This window comes from Alligator sinensis, unplaced genomic scaffold (genome assembly GCF_000455745.1).
Source record: "Alligator sinensis unplaced genomic scaffold, ASM45574v1 scaffold682_1, whole genome shotgun sequence".
NCBI lineage: Eukaryota > Metazoa > Chordata > Crocodylia > Alligatoridae > Alligator > Alligator sinensis.
This window is the reverse complement of record NW_005842011.1, coordinates 1,897,370-1,917,433: the sequence shown is the minus strand read 5'-3', so window position 1 is coordinate 1,917,433 and position 20,064 is coordinate 1,897,370. Positions and strand designations below refer to the sequence as shown.

At 43.0% G+C, this 20,064-nt stretch overlaps 1 protein-coding gene across 6 annotated transcripts in view; it reads left to right on the top strand.

Annotated features, from left to right (window-relative positions):
- The window catches only part of PNLDC1 (PARN like, ribonuclease domain containing 1), a 28,279-nt gene extending 10,583 nt beyond the window's left edge, over positions 1–17,696 (top strand). For 3 of the 6 annotated variants that reach the window (XM_006021910.3, XM_025202015.1, XM_025202016.1), the window contains 11 exons: positions 1,800–1,937; positions 2,981–3,050; positions 3,402–3,487; positions 4,456–4,511; positions 12,184–12,248; positions 12,648–12,701; positions 13,320–13,362; positions 14,710–14,809; positions 15,388–15,563; positions 15,729–15,827; positions 17,499–17,694. In XM_006021910.3, coding sequence (XP_006021972.1) covers positions 1,800–1,937; positions 2,981–3,050; positions 3,402–3,487; positions 4,456–4,511; positions 12,184–12,248; positions 12,648–12,701; positions 13,320–13,362; positions 14,710–14,809; positions 15,388–15,563; positions 15,729–15,827; positions 17,499–17,571 — 960 coding nt within the window. In that variant the 3' untranslated portion in view covers positions 17,572–17,694. Of the gene's footprint in view, positions 1–1,799; positions 1,938–2,980; positions 3,051–3,401; positions 3,488–4,455; positions 4,512–12,183; positions 12,249–12,647; positions 12,702–13,319; positions 13,363–14,709; positions 14,810–15,387; positions 15,564–15,728; positions 15,828–17,498 lie in introns of all 6 variants that reach the window. The other 3 variants (XM_025202013.1, XM_025202014.1, XM_025202017.1) reach the window with 2 other exon arrangements.
- Positions 17,697–20,064: the final 2,368 nt, after the last annotated feature.

Sequence of the window (20,064 nt, the reverse complement as noted above, 5' to 3'; positions counted from 1 at the left end):
AAGCCTCAAGGAAATAGCTATGGGTCTAGGAACAGTGAAGCCAGCCTAGGAGGGGCTTTCAGTTGTGGGTCTACTGAGGGGCTAGGCAAGTCCCAATGAGAACTAGCAGTGACTGAGGCCAGGGAGATGAGCCCAGCTGAGTGAAGGGCTGCCTCATGTAAGATCTCTGGGCCTCTAGGCAAGCCCAGTAAGAGACGGCTGTTTATGGTGGGACCCAGCGAGGACCCTTGCTGAGTAAGGTCAGCTGCTCCTGCACCGATGCCAAGGAATCCCAGCAGGTCAATGGAAGGGGGCCAGGGCGGAAAGGCCAAAGGACAGTGAAGCCCACTGTGAGGGTCAGGCCAGGGCTGCAGAGAGCTATCTGGCATCCCGACTGGCCTGGAGGCGGGGCCAGAGCCGGAAACAGGCTGAAGGTCCCTTCGATGGTGGGGACATCGCTGCCAAAGGGAGGATAGGCTCAGCTAATTGTGCTGAAATGACAGAGGCTGAAGCCCAGCCTCCTGAGGGGAGGAATCCTATAAGGGGGTCAGAGAGAGAGGGCCCAGTGGATGAGTGCAGTTTATAGGATGGGGGCTGCGGTAGGGTGCCCAGGATCGAGCAGCTTGGTAGGGAGAAAGACCAGGGCAGGTGGGCCTGCGATTGGTCCTGGGGAGTGACCTGAAACTACACCCTGCTGGGGAGGATGGTAGTGGTGGGGCTGCTTGTGGCAGGGCAGTCCTCAGGAGATGCCACACCAGTGCACCTCTAGTGAAAGGTGAGTTTGGGGCACCGGAAAGCCTCCGCTCCCCCCTGTCTTGAGGGTGATGCTGTGGAGGGAAGGCTAAGGAAGCACACCCTGAGAGAAAAGCAACAGGCTTGGACAACCACAGGGAGGCCAGGAGGGCCCAAGGCTCAAAGCCTGAATGAGTGAGACTTAGGGGGAGGCTGGAATAAGAGTGAGGCCTAGTGAAGGCCAGACTAAGAGTGAGGTCTAGGTATGTTGATGTACACCTGAGGCCTGAGTGGTCTATACGCCAAGAGTGGGGTCCAGGCATGTCAGCAGACATCTGAGGCCCAAGGGGCATAAAGCCCAGAAGCCCCAGTGAGGGAGTAGAGTAGTGACCCCAGTGAGGGGTAAAGAGTATGGGGCTAGGAGCCTAATGAGAGGCAGGAGCTCAGAGTGTATGTGGGAGTTGAGGTCCCAGTGAGGGGGCATACAGCCAAGGTAAGTCTTTGGATGCCTGAGACCAGGTTTGGACCAGAGGCCAAGTGTGGCCCAACAATGGAGCCAGGGAAGTTGGGAGTGATTTGGATGCCATCTGCAAGGCATGAGACATGGTAAATGACAGGTCAGAGCCGTGTATTGTGCCCTTGGCATCAGGGCATTAAATAGGCAGCCTCCCACATTTTCCCATCTGGTTATGATTTCTTCAAGGTGTGGTAGGCGAATTTGGGCTGACTACCGTAGACAGGTTGGTGGGCCCATGCTGTGACTGGCCCTGGGACGGCCCCCTGTCAAAGGCAATCTTCACCTTCTATATTGACAGGCTTCTTCCACAGCTTCAGCTATGTTGGGATTGGCTCTGTGTTGCTACATGTCATGCATTCCTAGTATCAGATGAAGTAGGTTGTTGCCTATGAAAGCTCATACCACTCCAAACCGGTTGGTCTCCTTATGGTACCCTACCATCTGCTTGATATCAGATTAATGCAGCTAACCACTTTTGTTGCTAGCAGTGCACTGCCCCACTAGACAATATGTTTAGGTTTTTACATTGTGTAGGTTTCCTCACTATAGTTTTGGTATCTGTTTCTTTCAGGTGATGGTAGAAAAGATGAATCCCCGGCATCGTTGGCATCTGGAGAACACTTCTTGTGACTTCTGCCGTAAGGAGCTTATTCTCCTGTCTGCCCGGGGTTTCACTAGCCTCTTCGAGACGCTTGTTAAAGCCAAGAAGGTATAACTCATCATCCCCATTCCCATCTATGGGTTTGTTTACCATGGTAGCAGTGTTGTGATAGAGTATGCAAGATATTTTGTAAGAGATGAATAAACTGATTTAGAGCACTGAATGACCGTACAGACTGACTTGGTTAACGTCTTCTCAGCTGTCAGTCAAACAAATGTTAGTGTTTAGATAAAGTTTTTAGATAACTTAGATAATAGTGATGGTTAGATAATGCCTATTTCACATGATATCTGACTACATACTGAATTTTTTGCTGAGATTTACTCAGAATTACTCCTTAATTAACTGATACAAAACTTAGATTTTACTACATTGCACTCCTACTGGCCCCCCAAGTTGAGCAGACTGATAGGAGAGGAACCAGGGCCTGTTCTGACTCATTTTTATTAAGATCTAAGAGTTTGGAAATGTTAACTCTCATTTTGGGGCATAAGCTAACAAGCAAAAGAGTTAAGCAGGTACTTTCCTTTTGCACAGGTTATCGTGGTTTGTCTGGCGGTCCACTTAGAGGATGTTGCAAGTCATCTGCTCTTGGTCTCTGTCAGACAGGGTTTAGGACTATGTGGACCACGGGCCTGATATAGGATAGCAGTTCGCATCTTTCTAACAGAACTGTTGACTAAGTTCCCATGTAAGACACTTTGTCACTGTTGATATGTAGGCCAGAAAGGCCCTTCTCGAGCTCACAGATGCTAGAATACAGTTGTAACTGAGAACCAAAACAAATCTTTGAGCCAGTGAAACAGAGATTTTTAAAGGCCTGGTTGTCTTCAAGTTTCTCAGATCACCTTCTAACAAAATGCTACTGCTAATGTCCTCCTTACCCTAACATTTAGAGGTCTTAACTCACTGATGGCATTGACCTTACTGTGACATCATGCTAAGTGGTCCAACTTTTGAATGGGCTTGCATGGATTTTATTCTTTGGAATAAAAACCTTGTTATGTGGCTGTTGGGCAGGTCTGAAGTTAGTGTTGTTTGCCATATCTTCATGCTGATACGCTGTTGGGTTTTATACTTCTCTCCCCTAGCCACTGGTGGGACATAACATGCTGATGGACCTTCTACATCTTCATGATAAGTTCTACAGGCCCCTTCCAGGTAATGTCCTATGTAATAGCAATGACAAGATTGCCCAGCCCTCTCCAAAAACACTTTTTCCGCAGTTGGAGAGAGATCCAGCACAAGATTCAGTGATTTATGATTCACTCTGCATAAGAATGACTGGGGAGAAGCTGGTTAACTGACTCTGATCTTCCACTTTTAGGGCAGGGACTGCTTTTCCTGTACGGCTCCTAGTTTTTTGGTGACATAATGAAACCAGGGAGCAGAAAGATACTTAAAACTGTTTTATAAAACACTGTTTTCATAAAACACCAGGTTTTCTTTTTCTCTTTTCTACAGCATCTTTTCCTCTATATGTTTGTTCCTTTCTTGTTTTCTTTCCTTCAGAAAGCTATGAAGAGTTCAAGACTAATATTCACAGCCTGTTTCCTGTCATAATAGACACAAAGAATGTCACAAAAACCATCTGGAAGGTAAGATGAGCCTGTTTTGGGAAATAGCACTCCTTTTGTACCTGGGTAGGAAGGAGATCTTGACATACTTCAATTTTAAATGTTGAACTAAAGCATCTTCCTACCATCAGGGAAGCACTCTAGAAATTATCCTGTCCCTTCAGTATCACATTTAAAATCCTTTTCCCCCTTGGTCTGTGGTATCTCTTCTGCTGAAAGGGCAGACCATCGGGCTCTTTTTCTCATCAGCAGCTACTAACTAGGGTGTGCTTGGAGATTGGTGGTGTTTGTCATGTTTCTGTAAGAGTGGGCTTGTATGTCTATCCTGAGATTCTCAAGAGCCTTATAAGAGTATTGGCTCCACTTGCTCATAAAGAAACATACGTTTTTACAAATACTAGATGGCCAATTTATGTGAAGTAGTGGAGTGTCAGTGCTTGGAGTTAGGGTTTCATTCATCATGACTGTTGCTCTGTAGGTCAGTAGGAGTTGAGTCGTGGAGAAGAATCTCTAAGGTCATTGAATACAGCATGTCATTTGATGACCCTCCTGGAATAGACTGTATTTGTATTCCATGGCCGGAATGTGGTTCTGCAATTTACTGGGGTTGGACAAATGGTAGTATCAATGAATACTTTGTTTTCAAAAGTTCTCTTTGTTGTAACATTTTGAACCAGGCCTTGTATATGGAACTAGAACTCTGGCACCTAGTGCCTGATGTTTCTGCTGCTAGCTTTCATGGCACCATAGCTGAGTTTGCATTATAAAGTACTCTGCCTGGACGTTGCTTCTTCCCAAGACATTATGTGGCGTCCAACAACCTGCTTTGTGGTATTGGTAGTTTGCCCATTGAGAAGGGCTGGTGGAGCTGTGATGTGGGCAAGAAATCTGCACAGTGTTTAGTACATTGTCTGGCATTCTCTTTTTTTTCTACTCCTTCCTTTTAAACCCATAACACATCAGCAATGTCTTGTCCTGTTTTTTTACAGGAGCTTAAATTCCCTCGAGCATGTAACCTCTTGGAGACTTATGAAATCCTGTGCAGGTGAGCAGTATGTTATGGAAGTTTGAATACAACCAGCTGATTTCATTATTACTTTGGGAAGGGCATTTCAAAGTCAGTGAGACCACATTTTTATACTTTTTTTATCCTGTTTGTTCACTCTGCTGCTGAGCTTGTTTTAACCTTGATTTAACAACAGAGGAAGAAGTTTTGCCTGTAGTTCTGCTTCTTTACAACTAAGACAGTATTAGGAGGGGAAAACTGGTCTATGTTTTGATGAAGGGTCTTCTGTCAAATTGGATCTTACAACCAAGGAGTGAATGCAGGCTACACAGCCTAGGTTCTGAAAGTTGCATCGGCCTGTAAAGCTTTCAGCCTGTATTTTGCTGGTTTCGAATAAGGCTTAGGGTTATTAGTTTCTGTAACTTAATGCTATCAATTGCTCAAAACCTTCTGTTAAATGAGTTGTTGATCTCTTTCTGGCTCCAAGTGGACAAGTCTCCATATCACAACTGGCAATCTTGTTAGTGGAACAAGTAGGATGGAATGACTGATTAGGTCAGGAGATTAGAATACCTTTCTGTCTCCTCCAGAAATGTGCCTTGTTGTATGGTGGACCGCTGCTATTTGTGCTGTTTCTATGAATGAGTAAATAGCCAAGAAGGTTTGCTCTGTGAGTGAATAGAGAACACTGATATAATCAGTCAGGCACCTTTAATTGGCAATAACTTCATATAACTTTGGCTTTTTCAGAGTTCTGCTTTTTCATACTCTTTTCAAACTATAAATTCTTGGAGTTGTTTGGAAAACTTCCTCCTGTTTGTGGGTGATTTTAAAAATAGTAATTTTTATCTTCCTGATTCCCTCTTTCAAAGCCTTGTACTGAAACAGTCTTCCCTCCAAAGCCAGCTGGTTAGTACCTGTCCTAGGTACTACTAGGTTTGTTTGATTGACCTTTACTTTATATTCTTGTGTGCAAACAATAGAGATGTAAGATTTATGGACATTTTGAAACCATGGGGAAAAATATGCTCTTTCCTGTTTTTTTCCAAAAAAAATCAGAAATTTTTGGAAAAATTGAAATGTGCCATATTTATTTTCTTATCTATCTACATGTATTTTACTACTTTAAGAACATAGACGATATTATATATAACTTAATTAGCAGATAACATTGTAATGCTTGGTATATTTATGAAATTTAAAAGTATAAATGCCTTATTATTATTTGAATAAAACTAAGGCATTTAAAATAATTATTTGTAATTATTGTCATAGATGGAGCTATAAGCTGCTGCATCCTAAGGTACTTAAGCATATCTTAGCTTTTGTCAGCTAATGAGAACTTGGGGGGGGGAAAAAAAAGTTGAAAATAGAAACCATCAATGTTGTAGTAAACAGAAGGAAGTTTATATTATCTGGACTTAGAAAGTCTCCACCATATAGACAGCACTCTCCACAAATAGAAGAAACTCATATTTTAAAAAAAAAAGTTCAGAAGAAAATCTTCTAACGCTAGAGACAAAATTTGCTACATGAAACCAATATGTCATTTAAAACAATCAAATATATCCTTGAAAATATTAGCATCACAAGTTTCTTTGTCTAATCAGAGTCAGACAGTTTCTGAAATATCAGTATTTTCTGATTCTGAATCTGAACCTTCATTTTTATCTTCATGGACTTCAGAATACTGAAGTTTTGCATGGATTGAAACAAGCTTCTGTATTCTTTCACAGGCTAGTTTATTTCTTAATTTGATGTGTATATTTCCAAACGTAGACCAGTTTCTTTCACATGCTACAGAAGATGGAGGAATCTGAAGCAGGTGAGAAGCAAGTGGAGTAAAAAGCTGTAATAAAGGTCTTGCCATCATGTTGCAGGAGGAACATGCTTGGCAGAGTCCCAGATTGCACTCCTGGACCAAATACCTGACCATGTTTTATATTCTGCAACATATGAAAGTACCTTGCCAACATCAAGTCCTAAATGTGTTGCTTGTTTTGTAATCCAGTCACATGCAGTAGCAATCCTATTATCACTGACATTTTTACCTTTGAATCTTGGATCCAAAAGATTTGCAGCAGCATGAATAGGCTGGCAACAAAATTCTTCCTGCCTGTTAGTGAAGTCTTTCACTTTTCCTTCTTCCATACTTGCAAGTGGAGATATACCTGCATTGTCAAACACAGTTGATTTTTATCTGAGCCATTAGATAAGTCATGTCTGATTCAGATACAGTGATTGCTGAAGAAATTGGCTTTATAATCTTCAGGGAGTTTTGCAGCTGGACCCAGAAGACATCCTCATCAAGTACAGTATTCCTTACGCTTTGGACTACTGTAAGATCTTTCATTATTACTGTTTCTTGAAGAGCTTCTTTGTTCTTTAGTAAACTTTCAAATGAGATCACCACTTCACCCTATCTAGTTTTACTACAAAGTTTGAGTTGTCACCATTTTATTCTTCCCATACTTTTCTTCCTAAAGATTGCAGCTGAAATATGAGTAGATTTTACATATTTTCTAACTTTTTTTGCTCTATTATAGATCTTTTGCAGTGTGTCCAACTTCATGAAATCATTAAGAAGCAAGTTTAGGCCATCAGAAGCACATTCTATTGCAGTAACATGTGGATATTTATCTTTTATGATCTCCCATGCTGCTTTCATATTACTTGCGTTGTCAGTCAGCAAAGCAAATACTTTACCATTTCCAATCTTCTGTAGGACTTGACATATTTTACTACTGATATTTTCAGTGTGTCCAACTTCATGAAATCATTAAGAAGCAAGTTTAGGCCATCAGAAGCACATTCTATTGCAGTAACATGTGGATATTTATCTTTTATGATCTCCCATGCTGCTTTCATATTACTTGCGTTGTCAGTCAGCAAAGCAAATACTTTACCATTTCCAATCTTCTGTAGGACTTGACATATTTTACTACTGATATTTTACAGTGGTGAAAGAACAGGTTAGGGACTATTTAGAAAAGCTGAAAGTATACAAGTCCATGGGGCCAGATGGGATGCACCCAAGGGTGCTGAGGGAGTTGGCTGATGAGACTGCAGAGCCATTGGCCATCATCTTTGAAAACTCATGGTGACCAGGAGAGGTCCCAGATAATTGGAAAAGGGCAAACATAGTTCCCATATTTAAGAAAGGAAAAAGGAAGATCCAGGGAACTACAGATCAGTCAGCCTCACCTCAGTCCCTGGAAAAATCATGGAGCAGATCCTCAAGGAATCTATTTCTAAGCACTTAGTGGAGAAGAAGGTGATCAAGAACAGTCAGCATGGATTCAGTGAAGGCAAGCCATGCCTAACCAACCTGATTGCCTTCTATGAAGATGAGATGACTGGCTCCATAGATGCAGGAGACCAGTGGATGTGGTATACCTTGATTTTAGGAAGGCTTTTGATACTGTCTTCCACTGCATTCCCACAGGTACACTAAGGAAGTATGGGCTAGATGAATGGACTGTAAGGTGGATAGAAAACTGACTGGAGCATTAGAATCAGAGAGTAGTAATCAATGGCTCAATGTATAGCTGGCAGCCGGCATCAAGTGAAGTGCCCCAGGGGTTGGTCCTGGGGCTGGTTTTGTTCGATGTCTTCATCAGTGACCTGGAAGATGGCATAGAGTGCACCCTCAGCAAGTTTGCAGATGACACCAAGCTGGGAGGAGTAGTAGATACACTGGAGGGTATGGCTAGGATTCAGACTGACTTAGACAAATTGGAGGATTGGACCAAAAGAAATCTCATGAGGTTCAACAAGGACAAGTGCAAATTCCTGCACTTAGGACGGAACAATCCCATGCACCAGTATACACTGGGGGCTGACTGGTTGGGCAGCAGCTCTGCAGAAAAGGACCTGGGGGTTACAGTGGACAATAAGCTGAATATGAGCCAGCAGTGTGCCCTTGTTGCCAAGAAGGCTACCTGCATACTGGGCTGTATTGGTAGGTGTGTTGCCAGCAGGTCAAGGGAAGTGATTATGCCCCTCCATTCAACACTGGTGACACCACATCTGGAGTACTGTGTCCAGTTTTGGGTCCCCCACTACAGAAAGGTTGTGGATGAATTGGAGAGAGTCCAGCAGAGGGCAGCAAAAATGGTTCAGGGGCTGGGGCACATGACTTCTGAGGAGAGGCTGAGGGAACTGGGTTTACTTAGTTTAGAGAAGAGAAGACTGACAGAGGATTTAATAGCAGCCTTCAACTCCCTGAAGGGTGATTTGAAAGAGGATGAAGCTAGACTGTTCTCAATGGTGGCAGATGACAGAACAAGGAGCTGAGGTCTCAAGTTGCAGCAAGGGAAGTTTAGGTTAGATATTAGGAAAAAACTTTCTCACTAGAAGGGTAGTAAAGCATTGGAACAGGTTACCAGAGAGGCGGTGGAATCTCCATCCTTGGTGGTTTTTAAGACCCGGCTAGACAAAGCTTTGGCTGGGATGATCTAGTGGTGGATGGTCCTATTTGGAGCAGAGGATTGAACTAGATGACCTCCTGAGATCCCTGCCAACCCTAACTTTCTATGATATACCCTGCAGTATGTCTGTTCTCTCCTGTTTCAATGCTTTTATAAAAAACTGATTGAGGTGTTGTTATCACAAAGTTTGATTCCTTCTCCCCGTACATTTTTCCACCCATCAGTAAGTACTGCAAGACGCAATGCTTCGTTGATTTTTTTCATGCACAGATTGCATTATGCATTCATATTCTGACTCCAGAAGAAGCTTGCTCAAAGAATGTCTGCTGGACAAATGGTATGATGCTCTTAATTTAAATGCTGCCTGCCAATGTGCACTTTCAGCAATTTATAATGGTGTCCCAGAAGCATATATTGCTCTTGCAAGAGCTTGGTCAATTTTTTCTTGCTCTTCGGGTGTCATCTTGTCTACAATGAAGTAATTGGAAGTCTTTTAGAAACAGTTGGTTGAGATATCTGTTTACTTGACGATGTTGAGTAGACAACACTTTGCTGATGTTACAGAAGAAACAGGAGGACTTCTGGTTCAAAAACATTTGCAAGTGCTGCTTCCACTGTTGTCATGATCTATTTCACTCACACTCATGAAGGATTTTTTTTTTGTCTACATGACACTACATACGTGCAAGAATGTGTTTGGTCATCCAGATAGCATTTGGAAATGCATATTTAATTTGATAGTATTTGCAAAACACAGATTTTTTTTTCAGAATGACTTGCAGTTGCAGTGTGGAAATGCTTCCATTTGGTAGAAGATGGTTGCACCATGTTGCTGAGGGGAAAAAAAAGGAAATACGTCATTTAATAGCGAGGTTACATATATAAAAACTAAACTGCAGCATGTGAAAAATGTAGTAATTGATGGAGGGGAGCTCTCAGTAAGATAACTGTGAACCATCCCTTCCCTCAGACCTCACCTCATTGCTAAGGTAAGGGTAGAGGGTGATTTGCTTAGAAAGCATCAGATTGGTAGGAACTCCATTATGAATCACATAAATTATGAAACTATACTAACTGAAAATATAATTTAATATACCGAACTCAAAGAAATTGAAACTCTTACCTTTCAGTAAACAAGAAGTCTGCTTTCAGCTCCTGTGCTTTGCCAGATGCAGTTTGTTAGATACTTCTGTGGATCACAGGGTCCAGGAGGAGGCAGGTTCCATTCCACCACCAACATTTTTAGGTTTCTTTTTCCTCTGAGGCTTTGCTACAAACAACAGGACTTTAACAGTTTCTTCACACAAGCAAGAATGGCAATAAGCTGCTTGTTTCCCTGTAGCAGGGAGCTGCCAGTGTCTACTCCCAGTCCTTGGAGGGAGAGGTGACCAGGTTGAAGGGCCTAGTCAGGACTCAGGAGGAGGACATATTACTCTGTTTCCCCAAACTCTAAATCAAAGATCACCAAAGGAAAGAAGGCTGCAGGTAGTGCAGAAATACACAAGCAAAGAAGAAGGTCCTGGATCCTTCCATCTTCCTCCTGTGCAGCTGGCAGTGCCCTTTGCTGAAAGAAATGCATCTTGGATTCGAGAGTTGCATCAGGTCTACTGTATCAAGGAATTGTAATAATCTAATAGTATAGATTCTTACATAAACATCTTGATATTATATAGTTATTAGAAATCATTTTGAGGGAGTAAAAGGCAGCTTTAATAAATAATATTTGAAAACCTTGTTTTAAAAAGCATTTAATTCATCACTCTAAAAAAAATATTTCATAAGAGGGTTTTTTCAGTCTTTCCCCAAATTTCCAATTTTTCCATTGGAAAAAAAAAGGAAAAAAATCCTTGGGAAAAAAATGGGAAAAAAAACATTTTTTCTGTATTTTTCTGGGTTTTTTCCCTGGCCTTTGCATCTCTACAAACAAAACAGCCCTACAAACCAGCTAACATGTATATGATCTCCATTTGCTTTCAGAGTCGCTGATCTAAGGTAAGTTCTTGCAGGCAGTGACTGGGCTGGGATAGCACCTGCCATTTTATAGTCCAGAATAGATTAGGACAATCCTACTTCCCATCCTCATGCTCTTTCACAGGTGAAATAAGAATCCAGTATGCTGCCTTTTCTTGTTCACCCTGTCTAGATCAGTCTATACCAGCTGCCAGTTACAGAAATGAGTAGAGAAATGGAGTAAGTAGAGGAACCTTTGAATTGACTTGCCTTATATTCTGCTAGAAGTCTTCTCTGGCTGAGCAGCATGCGTTTCCCTGCTGAGTGGAAGGGAAGAATACCACCCTTCACAATCTGAAACTGCTGGAGCTTCATTAAGGGTTTTTATTCCCTTCTCATTTTATTGCAGCCTATGGTTATGGCCAGGACTATATAAATTGGCAGGGTGGGGAAGCGAGTAGAATGCCAGCCATGTACTTACGATGAATCTAGAAGAGGCAGTTGTAAGCACTAGTCTGCTTTGGATGCAAAAAGCATCCAATATTTGTGAGCTTTTTGTATGCTTAATTTTCATGTCGTAAACATGCTTGGCCCCTTCTGATTGTAACTGGGGGTAGAAACAGACATCACCTGATGTTGCCTATTTGCCTCCATTACAATTTTTATGGTGGCACAAACAGACATCCCTACCCTTTGCTGTGCTATATCAGTGGCCCCGACAAAAAGTATTGCAGCAGATGGCTATTTGCTCTGTGACAAGAGAGTATGGGCAATCCAGAACTGCCCACACTCTCCTGCCACCCCAGATGGGTGCTCTGGGGGTTTGAGGGGCCTGATTCTGTGCACCCTACGAATTCTGGCAGGACTGGGCCTCTCAAGACCCAGGAGCGCCTGCCCCACTTACAGATGAGCCCCAGGGAATCTTAGGATGCCTCTCTGTAAGCAGGGAAGGTTGGAATTCCCGCTTACAGAGACCTGCCCTGAGATCTCTAAGAAAATTTGGCTCTTCTGGACTTTTTCCATCTGTCCCTTTCCTTTCCTGTTTCCCACAGTTTAGTCCATGGGTGAAAACTCAGGCATTGGGAATAAGCGTTCAACCTGGTGTGAAGGGAAATGAACCACATAGCCCCCTTTGTTGTTAGTCAATGCTAAACTTCTGTAAAATCCAGTTCTGTGACTTCAAATAGTTATGGGTAGAGAAAGCTCTGTTCAGAAATCTCTTTGGTGATTGTATTAAAGTAACAAAGAAGGGGGCAAGCAAATGTGGACCAAAAACTTTTTCCACCAGAAGTGTTGGAGACTAACAAAAATCTTACGCTTCTTTCCAACAGTGACCTGAATCCCACAAACCCGACATGCCCAGTGATTTCTCATGCAAGTGACTGTTCAAAATATGGTAGGTTTTGTGTGGACAAAGCAGGTAGTTCAGACGTCTTTATTCCATAGGAATCCAAATATAAATGATATATGGATATGTAAGTGGCATGGTGGATATAGGCTGGTTTTCCCTGCCTGTTGGCACAATCAAGACCTTTTCTTGAAGTAATTTTAAGGTTTAAGTACAATGCCATCTTTTCTTAGTTACTGGCCCAACTGCTGCCTCCTTAGTGTCATTTTTTAAGCTCCTGAGGAGAATCAGAAGATAATAAAGGGTGAGGAAAAGACAGGAAATGCACAGAGAGGAGCATGCATCTGATGCTTGAGTGTTGAGAAAAAGAAGATTCTGATTCAGAATAGTTTGCATAGAGTTTTAGAGATGTTCTGATTCATTCTCTGTGTTGTTGGACTCTCATAGCTGAAGAGAAATATCCTCATGAGGCAGCCTATGATGCATTTCTTTGTGGATCAGGTAAAATAAAATATTCTGTAAGGGTGTTTTTACATGTGTTTTGAGCATGTGGGGGAAAGGAAGGAGGTGTGGGGGCACTTGAATTAGAGCAGTTCTGAGAGAGACTAATTAAAACGCCCTCAGTGTCTTATGTGTTCAATGTCCTGTGCTTCAGCATGATGGTGGGAGTGTTTTAACTAAAGCTTGTTTATTGAGTTCTAGTTAAAGCGCCCCTGCTGCTATTTTGAAGCACAGAGACGCTGAACATGCAAGACGTGGAGGCTGCAGGAGCACGCTAATTAGCACACTCCAGCAGACTCAGTTAATCAAATCTGTTCCAACATGTAATTGCAGCATCCCTGCACATCTACAGCCACCCTAAAAATGTAATTGAACAGAAGTTTTTTCCCAGCTAAATTGCATATTTGCATCACATTTATTCATTACTAGGTAGCATTTCTTATTTATTGGTAAATTAGTAAAATATCCTTTTGGCTTTGTGTTAAATGTGTATACTTACACGTTTCCTTGAGTCTGTAAGTTTTTGCTCATTCCATTTCTTTTGAGTCAGAAGGTTATTTTAGTTCTGTTTCTCCAGCTTTTTTGTAATGTCATCGCTTTTCTTGTCTGTCCATCTAGTTCTTCTGAAAGTAGCTCACTTGCTTCTATGCAGAATACCTTGGTGAGTAATGTTCATTAACTTCTCTTTGGGAATTGTGTTATGTTCATGGCTCTTCTGGAAAATAGTTCTAGTTTGCTCATCTCATGGTGATGAGTAAACAGCATTATCTCTTGTGAATAATTTAAAAAAAAAATGAAAATCCCATTGCTGCAAGTAACTAGCTTCTTTTTTTCAAGCAGTACGTAACACATTTCAATTTTGGAAAGAATTCCAACTTGCATCTTTAAAAACCAATCCAGGGCATGACCTGGCACAAAGGGGCTGGTCATAGAATTCTTTCTTTAGTTGCTCTTTCTTTCAAATCTAACTTATTCTAATAAGGATGACATTCTTTCCCTGCCATCTGATGGGTAGTTTCCTACCTGTGTGAAACATTTGGCAGCTTTAGTAAAGATCCTCATGTGCATCTGTTCAGCCATTCTCCACTGTTTGTTTACTCTTGGGTTTTTTTTGAGAATATGGAGCACTGAAACCAAGCTACTTTCTTAGCAGTAGATGTGCTTTCTCTCTCTCTCTGTTATCGCTGAGGCACACTGGTAAGATAGCTTCAGGGGCATGTGAACTGCCATGCACGTGCTGTATCTGTTGTGTACACTGAGGACTTCATACTTCGGGATTGTTCACCAGTACCATGTTTATACTAGACCAGGGGTTCTCAAAGTTTTTATGCCATGTCCTGGCAAACCGCAGCCTGGAAGTGGCTGCTGCGTGGCAAACTGTGGCCCAGCAATCACAACTGACCGTGGCTGGAATTTCTGGCCAGTAGATAGGTAAGGATACCCCCACCCCCCCACGTGGCGGGGTGGGCCAAACCCTGCACTGCCGTGGGCCCTGCAGAAGGAGCCGTGGCCTCTCCACCCAGCTCTGGAGGGCCGCGGTCCGCGGCCACTTCTGGTCCAGCAGCTGACCATGCTGCAGACTGGCAGCTGACCCGTCATGGCCCGACACTGGGCCGCAGCCTGGGGATTGAGAACCCCTGATCTAGACCATTGGGGTGTCAAAGAGCCAACCTATGGAGTTGTTTCACCTGCCCCACATTGCTTCTGGGGGCAGGGCCTGCCAGCAGATTTCCCAGCTATGGCACCAGGGGTGTGAACAACAGCAGTGTTAATCCATGTCTGGATCTGACATGGAGTCAGAGTGAGTTGCCAGGTCTGGATCTGACATGGGGGCCAGAGTGAGTTTGATACCCCTGGTCTAGATGAATTATCCTTGTTATCCCCTGCCCTTTAAAAAGGCTACTGTAGCCATGAATTCTCCAAAGTCACATTGTTATATATTTGATGTAGTACAGATTATCGTGTTGTTTTTTGTCGACATGTGTTTGTTTGTTTTTTTCTGGTACAGTGACACAAAAGAGAATGGTCCCTCTTTCTCTCAATATCTAAATGTATTAGCTAAGTACCTGAACCAGGTGAATCTCATCCGAGCTTCTGTCTCAAAAATCGTGAGTACAAATTGCTGCATGTTTGTTTTACACTCTCTCTGAATCACAAAGCTAGTACATCAGCTGCTCCCATTGGTGAGTGGAAGAAATGGTCGAGCTGGTGTCTGACTGTGCAAAGGCTTCTCAGTGACAGTATAGTTGACCTTTTTCTAAAAGCCAAATATGTAGGTCATCTGTTTTGTCATGTTACAAATTAAGTATATTCTTTCTCTGCAACCAAAATGCCCCTTTCCTCACTGCAGCAGTTATAATGGAGTGGAACTCTAGGAGAAACGGTTGTCTGGGTATTCCTGCTTCCACTCCTGTGATTAGTAGCAAGGGATGCCATGGGAGAGATTGACTGATGTTACCTTGTTTCTTTATTTTCTTGTGGACTCTTGATAACTTGCATTTTGGGTTTTGTGACCCAAGGAGAAAAAATAATGCCCTGTTGTTGTAGAGCAGGCACTACTTATTTTGAATGTCACTCTTTGCTTCTTTTTCCTTTTCCCTTTTTGTGTTTAATTATGGAAATATTAAAAACAATAGTCAGATGTGGATTAAATCTTTGGCTTGGTTTTTACCTCATTATTTTCCAGAATTTCTCTGGTGCAGATGTCCCCAGCCGCCATCTCCCTCTCCTGATTGCCAGTGTTCAGGGGTGGCCTGGGGTGAATGAAGAGCAGATCTATCAGGAGTTGAAAGGTCTGTGTAGGTTTGATGTCAGACAGCTGACCAAGAACCAATTCCTGCTGCTCTCCAATAATTTTAAGAAGTAAGCAATAAAAAATTTCTGAACTCTCACCCAATAACCCTCCCCCCATATCCTTTTGTTCTGCTGCTGATGATGTTATATATAAAAGGGACTTTTGTCCCAGCTTCAAAAGACAGTAAGAGCTGCATGGGAGATGTACCTCATGATGTGATTCATTTATTACAGCGTCAGGGTTGTTTTGGAAGATTATAAAGATTACCCCAATTTACGGATTTCTTTCTATCACTACTGGAGGCACTCACCACAAGTGAACTGCTTGCTACAGTAAGTACCAATGATCTGTTGTGAATAATAAGGGATCTGGGTTCTCTGTTTTCCATGTAAAAACAGAAAAAAACCATAGATTTTCCCCTTTAACTGAGAAAAATGCAGATTTCTCATTTTAATGGAGAAACGCATGGATTTTCTACTTTTGCAAAGAGCTTTCTGCAGGTGGCAGAGTTCCAGCCTGCAAGGGGCTGGGGGGAGTGGGAGGAGGGTGGTCAGTCAGGGAACACCATGTGCATGTACATGCACATGGCAGCCTGGAGAGCGGCTTTGGCAGGTGAGTCTGGCTGGAGGGGGTGGGGGGAGGAATTGAGGGTCCCATAGGCAGGGAGGGAGGAAGGAAGTTGGGCAGGGCTGGGGCTGCTGCCTAGCTGGTGGGTGTGTGGGGCTTGGGGCCTGGAGCCACAATGCATGGCTGCAGGTCCTGGGCAGGGAGTGGGACGGGACCACGGGTGGCTCATCTGGGGGGTGGGGGATGGCTGGCTCTCTGCTTCTGTGTGCGCTTCTGAGGGGGGTGGGGGAGTCATGTGCCCCCAGATCTGTGTGCAGGGTGGGGAAGGTGTGGGCTTGGGCTCCCCACCCTATTCCCCCCAAGCCAGGGCCTCCACAGCCCATTGGACAGGGCCTGGTGCAGCAGGGCTGGGCAGGGAAGCTCTGTGCCACTGCAAGCTCCATGTCACCCTGGCAAGGAACCCCCCTGCCTGCTGGGCAGCAGCAGGGGTGGTGGCTTGGAGTTGTGCCCCTCACTACTGTTGGGTGGGCAGGGGCGCCTTGCCAGGGTAGCGTGGGGCTCGCAGCTGGGGCTCAGGCACCGCTGCGGGCAGTGAAGGGCTGCAGCCCTCGGTTCCTGACCCCATAGTCATGGCAGTTGGGGAGGTGGAGGGCTGTGAGTGGGGGGCAAGGGGGACCAGCAGGGTCAGGAGGGCTGTGGGTGGAGAGTGATAGGTCTGGACCCATGTCCTGGTTTTTCATGATAAAAAACCAAACACCAAAATGTATAGGTATTTAGAATTTATTTTAGTATATTGATTGAGGCAGTGGTAGGCTTGCAAATTGCTTTAAATTTGTAAATAGACCAATAAAACATTGTGTTAAACTGATACTTATATACATAGTGGTGTTTCATTTTAATTGCAGATTTTGGGGGTTTTATCAGAGAATTTGTGACTTTCATGAGAGAACCAGAATCCCTGATGATAATCCATTCTGATCTCCCTTCTGCTGTATATCTGCAACTGACTAATGTGCTACCAATTAAGTAATGTCTGATACTAACAAATAGTGAACCCCAATGAAAATATTTTTAGGCGAGGCATCTGTAGTGACTTAAAAAGCTTGTGTAAATTATTCTTATTTGGATCACCAATTAAATGTTCTTTTGTGGACCTCCCAAAACCATCATGCTGTCTTCATTGATGGATGCTAATCTGTACAAAGCTCAATATTGGAATGACCTGTGGGGGAAAAAGTGGAGAATTAAAGTGTGTGTGACAGAGGGAGAGAGACAGGGAAGAGCTAAAACATTCAAGAGTTTGTAAAAGCAGTGACTGAGTGCAGGAAAATGTTAATATTAGACCTGACATATTTCAGGGAGGAGTCTCACTTTCAGAAGCACCTCTGTAATTGTAAACAGCTTAAATGATGTTTCAATATTCTTTCCTTTTGTAGGATTTGTGGCATTGTGGCCTCCTGGTCTCTTTTGGCTTTTGTGCTTGGAGGATCTCTGTGCCACCCGGTTTAAGTTTCATAAACATCAGGAACGCTGATCTTAGCCATGTGCTCATATACCAGGATGTCCCTTTGCTTTTTCTATAGTCTGTTAACAACATGATGGTCAGTAAAACCATTTTTACCTTTGCTACTTTGTGCCTGTCTTGGTTTTTTATGTCCCAAATATGAAGGAAAATTTGTTCGGTATTAAATAGACTAAAACATGTACAATCCTTTCTTGAAGAAGTGGAATGGTGTGACCCCACTGTTTCATGGGGGCCCTTAATGTTGTTGATTCTTCAGGACCAACTAATAGCTGAGTTCTGTTCCCACAGCTGTACTGTCACATAAAGTGCTATTTCATGCACACTTACATTGTGGTTAAGGGAAGTGATGCAATAGAAGCAGCCATTTAAACTTTAGTGATCTTTCAGCTGTAACTGAGGGAGGATATTACAGTTCCCCAAATGTCTGGCTCCTGAAAGGTTTTCAACTACAATAAAGTACACAGGTCTGCAGAATTGCTAATCATGTTTGAACACTTTGTCAGGACAGAAGTGGCAATTCACGTTAGTTTAAAATCAGGCAGAAGAAGGCATGGTGGTAGTTTAGGGTGCCTATACATGAGCTGGGAGTCTGTTCTAACACTAATTACAGCGTGGGTATTTGGGTATTCTTGTCTTTAATAGATTTCTGGTGCGCGTTCATTCTGGTGCACAGTTAATGAACGTGCACTGGAAATCTATTAAAGGCAAGAATACCCAGTTATCTGTGGGGACACATTTCTCACAAGAAAACCACTCTCTCTCCAATCTCGCAGTTCTAATCCTCAAAGGAAATTTACAGAACACCTTTCACAGACAAGCCTACGAACTTCACTTCATCAACCTCCTGGATACAAAAAATCATGGACTAAATATAGACATTGGATTTATGCCACATTATAACCTGCCTGACATCTAACTTCCTAGCTACCTCTCCACTGTTTCCCTGCTACATTCATCCCCCTTCTCCCCTCAACCCCAAGCCTGTCTCTCACCCCTTAACTCCTCAATTTACATTTTCACTGACTGCCTTTCTTGTCTGCATTGCATTCCAGCCTCTGGCTTCTTTACTGTTCATTCCATCCAGGAAGAGCGCGCACCAACTGCAGATGCTTCCTCAGCCTGATGAAGAGATAGTTCTGGAGATTTTTCTGTAAATTAAGTGATTGTTGCATTTGGGGGATCCACCAAGAGTTGGAAGGGGACCTCCAGCCATCTATACTGCAACTATTCTTGTGATGGCAGTGTAGTGAGTCATGTCTGAACTTACTTTTAAGCTTATGAGTTTGGCTGCTTGTACAGCCCAGTCCTGCAACATGAAACAGCACAGGCTACAAAACTCACCCAAGAACTTGGGTAACTACTCAGGTGGGTTAACCAGTGCTATTTTATCTGTGCTACTGCTGGAACCCATGCCAGCTAGTTTAAAGCTTGCTTAGATTGGTCTACACTGCACTGTACTATCAGCAGTCCTATGTAAGTGCAAGCTATATACATTACTTTCCCAAATGATCACCTGAGTTTTGTCTTTGCCCTTGTTCTTTCTCAACTCAACTACTTCCTCTGTTGTCTCCTGTTGTTCTCTTCCTAACCTAGTCTATAAAATCTTTGCAGCAGGTATTTTTTTCTGTAAAGATCTCTACGCTGGTATAGCATTTAGTTTATAATTAGGATCTAATAATGAAGGCTATATAATGATAATGAAGGCTGTATTCAAATTCATCTGTTTGATGCTTGTACAGTCCAGAAAATTAAGCAGCTATTTGCTAAAGAGGAGTCTTTAAAGTATACACATTTTAGTGCAGTTTTCTAAGTTTCTCTCAATACACTAAAAGATTGGTACACTAGCCATAATCATAACACTCCAAAGTACAGAGACTGCTAGGTGCTAAGAGTAGAGCACAGACATTTAACTCAGTGTAGTTCTTCTGTCAGGAGTGATGCAACTAGGGCTGGGTGAGAGGGGCACCTTCCCCAGGCACCAAGCTAGAAGGGTTGCTAGAAATATCCCCAACCCTGCAGAGTCTTTGCCCTAGCAGCATACCCATGCCAGGAACTCCCCAAACAGTCCCCAGTTACTGCAACAGCTGAGGTGGCCAGAGGACAGCATATGTGATGGCAGCAACAGCCCAGCTGAGACGGTTTAGGAGTTCCCGGCATGGGTAAGAGAGTGCTACCTCCCACCCCCATGGTGGGAGCTGGGTTCCTACCACCCCACTCTCACAGTGTTTTGCCTGGATTCCAACTCTTTTTGTTACGCCCCTGCCTATCAGTAATGGTGGGATGTTTCGTCAATAATCTACTTCAATACCAATAGAGAGAAACTTTAAATATTTGATACAAAAACATCCTGCAGATATAAAACACAAAAATATTAAAACTAAAAATATCAACTTGAAACCAATGTAAAAAGGATATGTTAGATAGAGAATATGTTTGGAGAAGTTAAGATGTTCATGATGGATCCTGATGAATTCCTG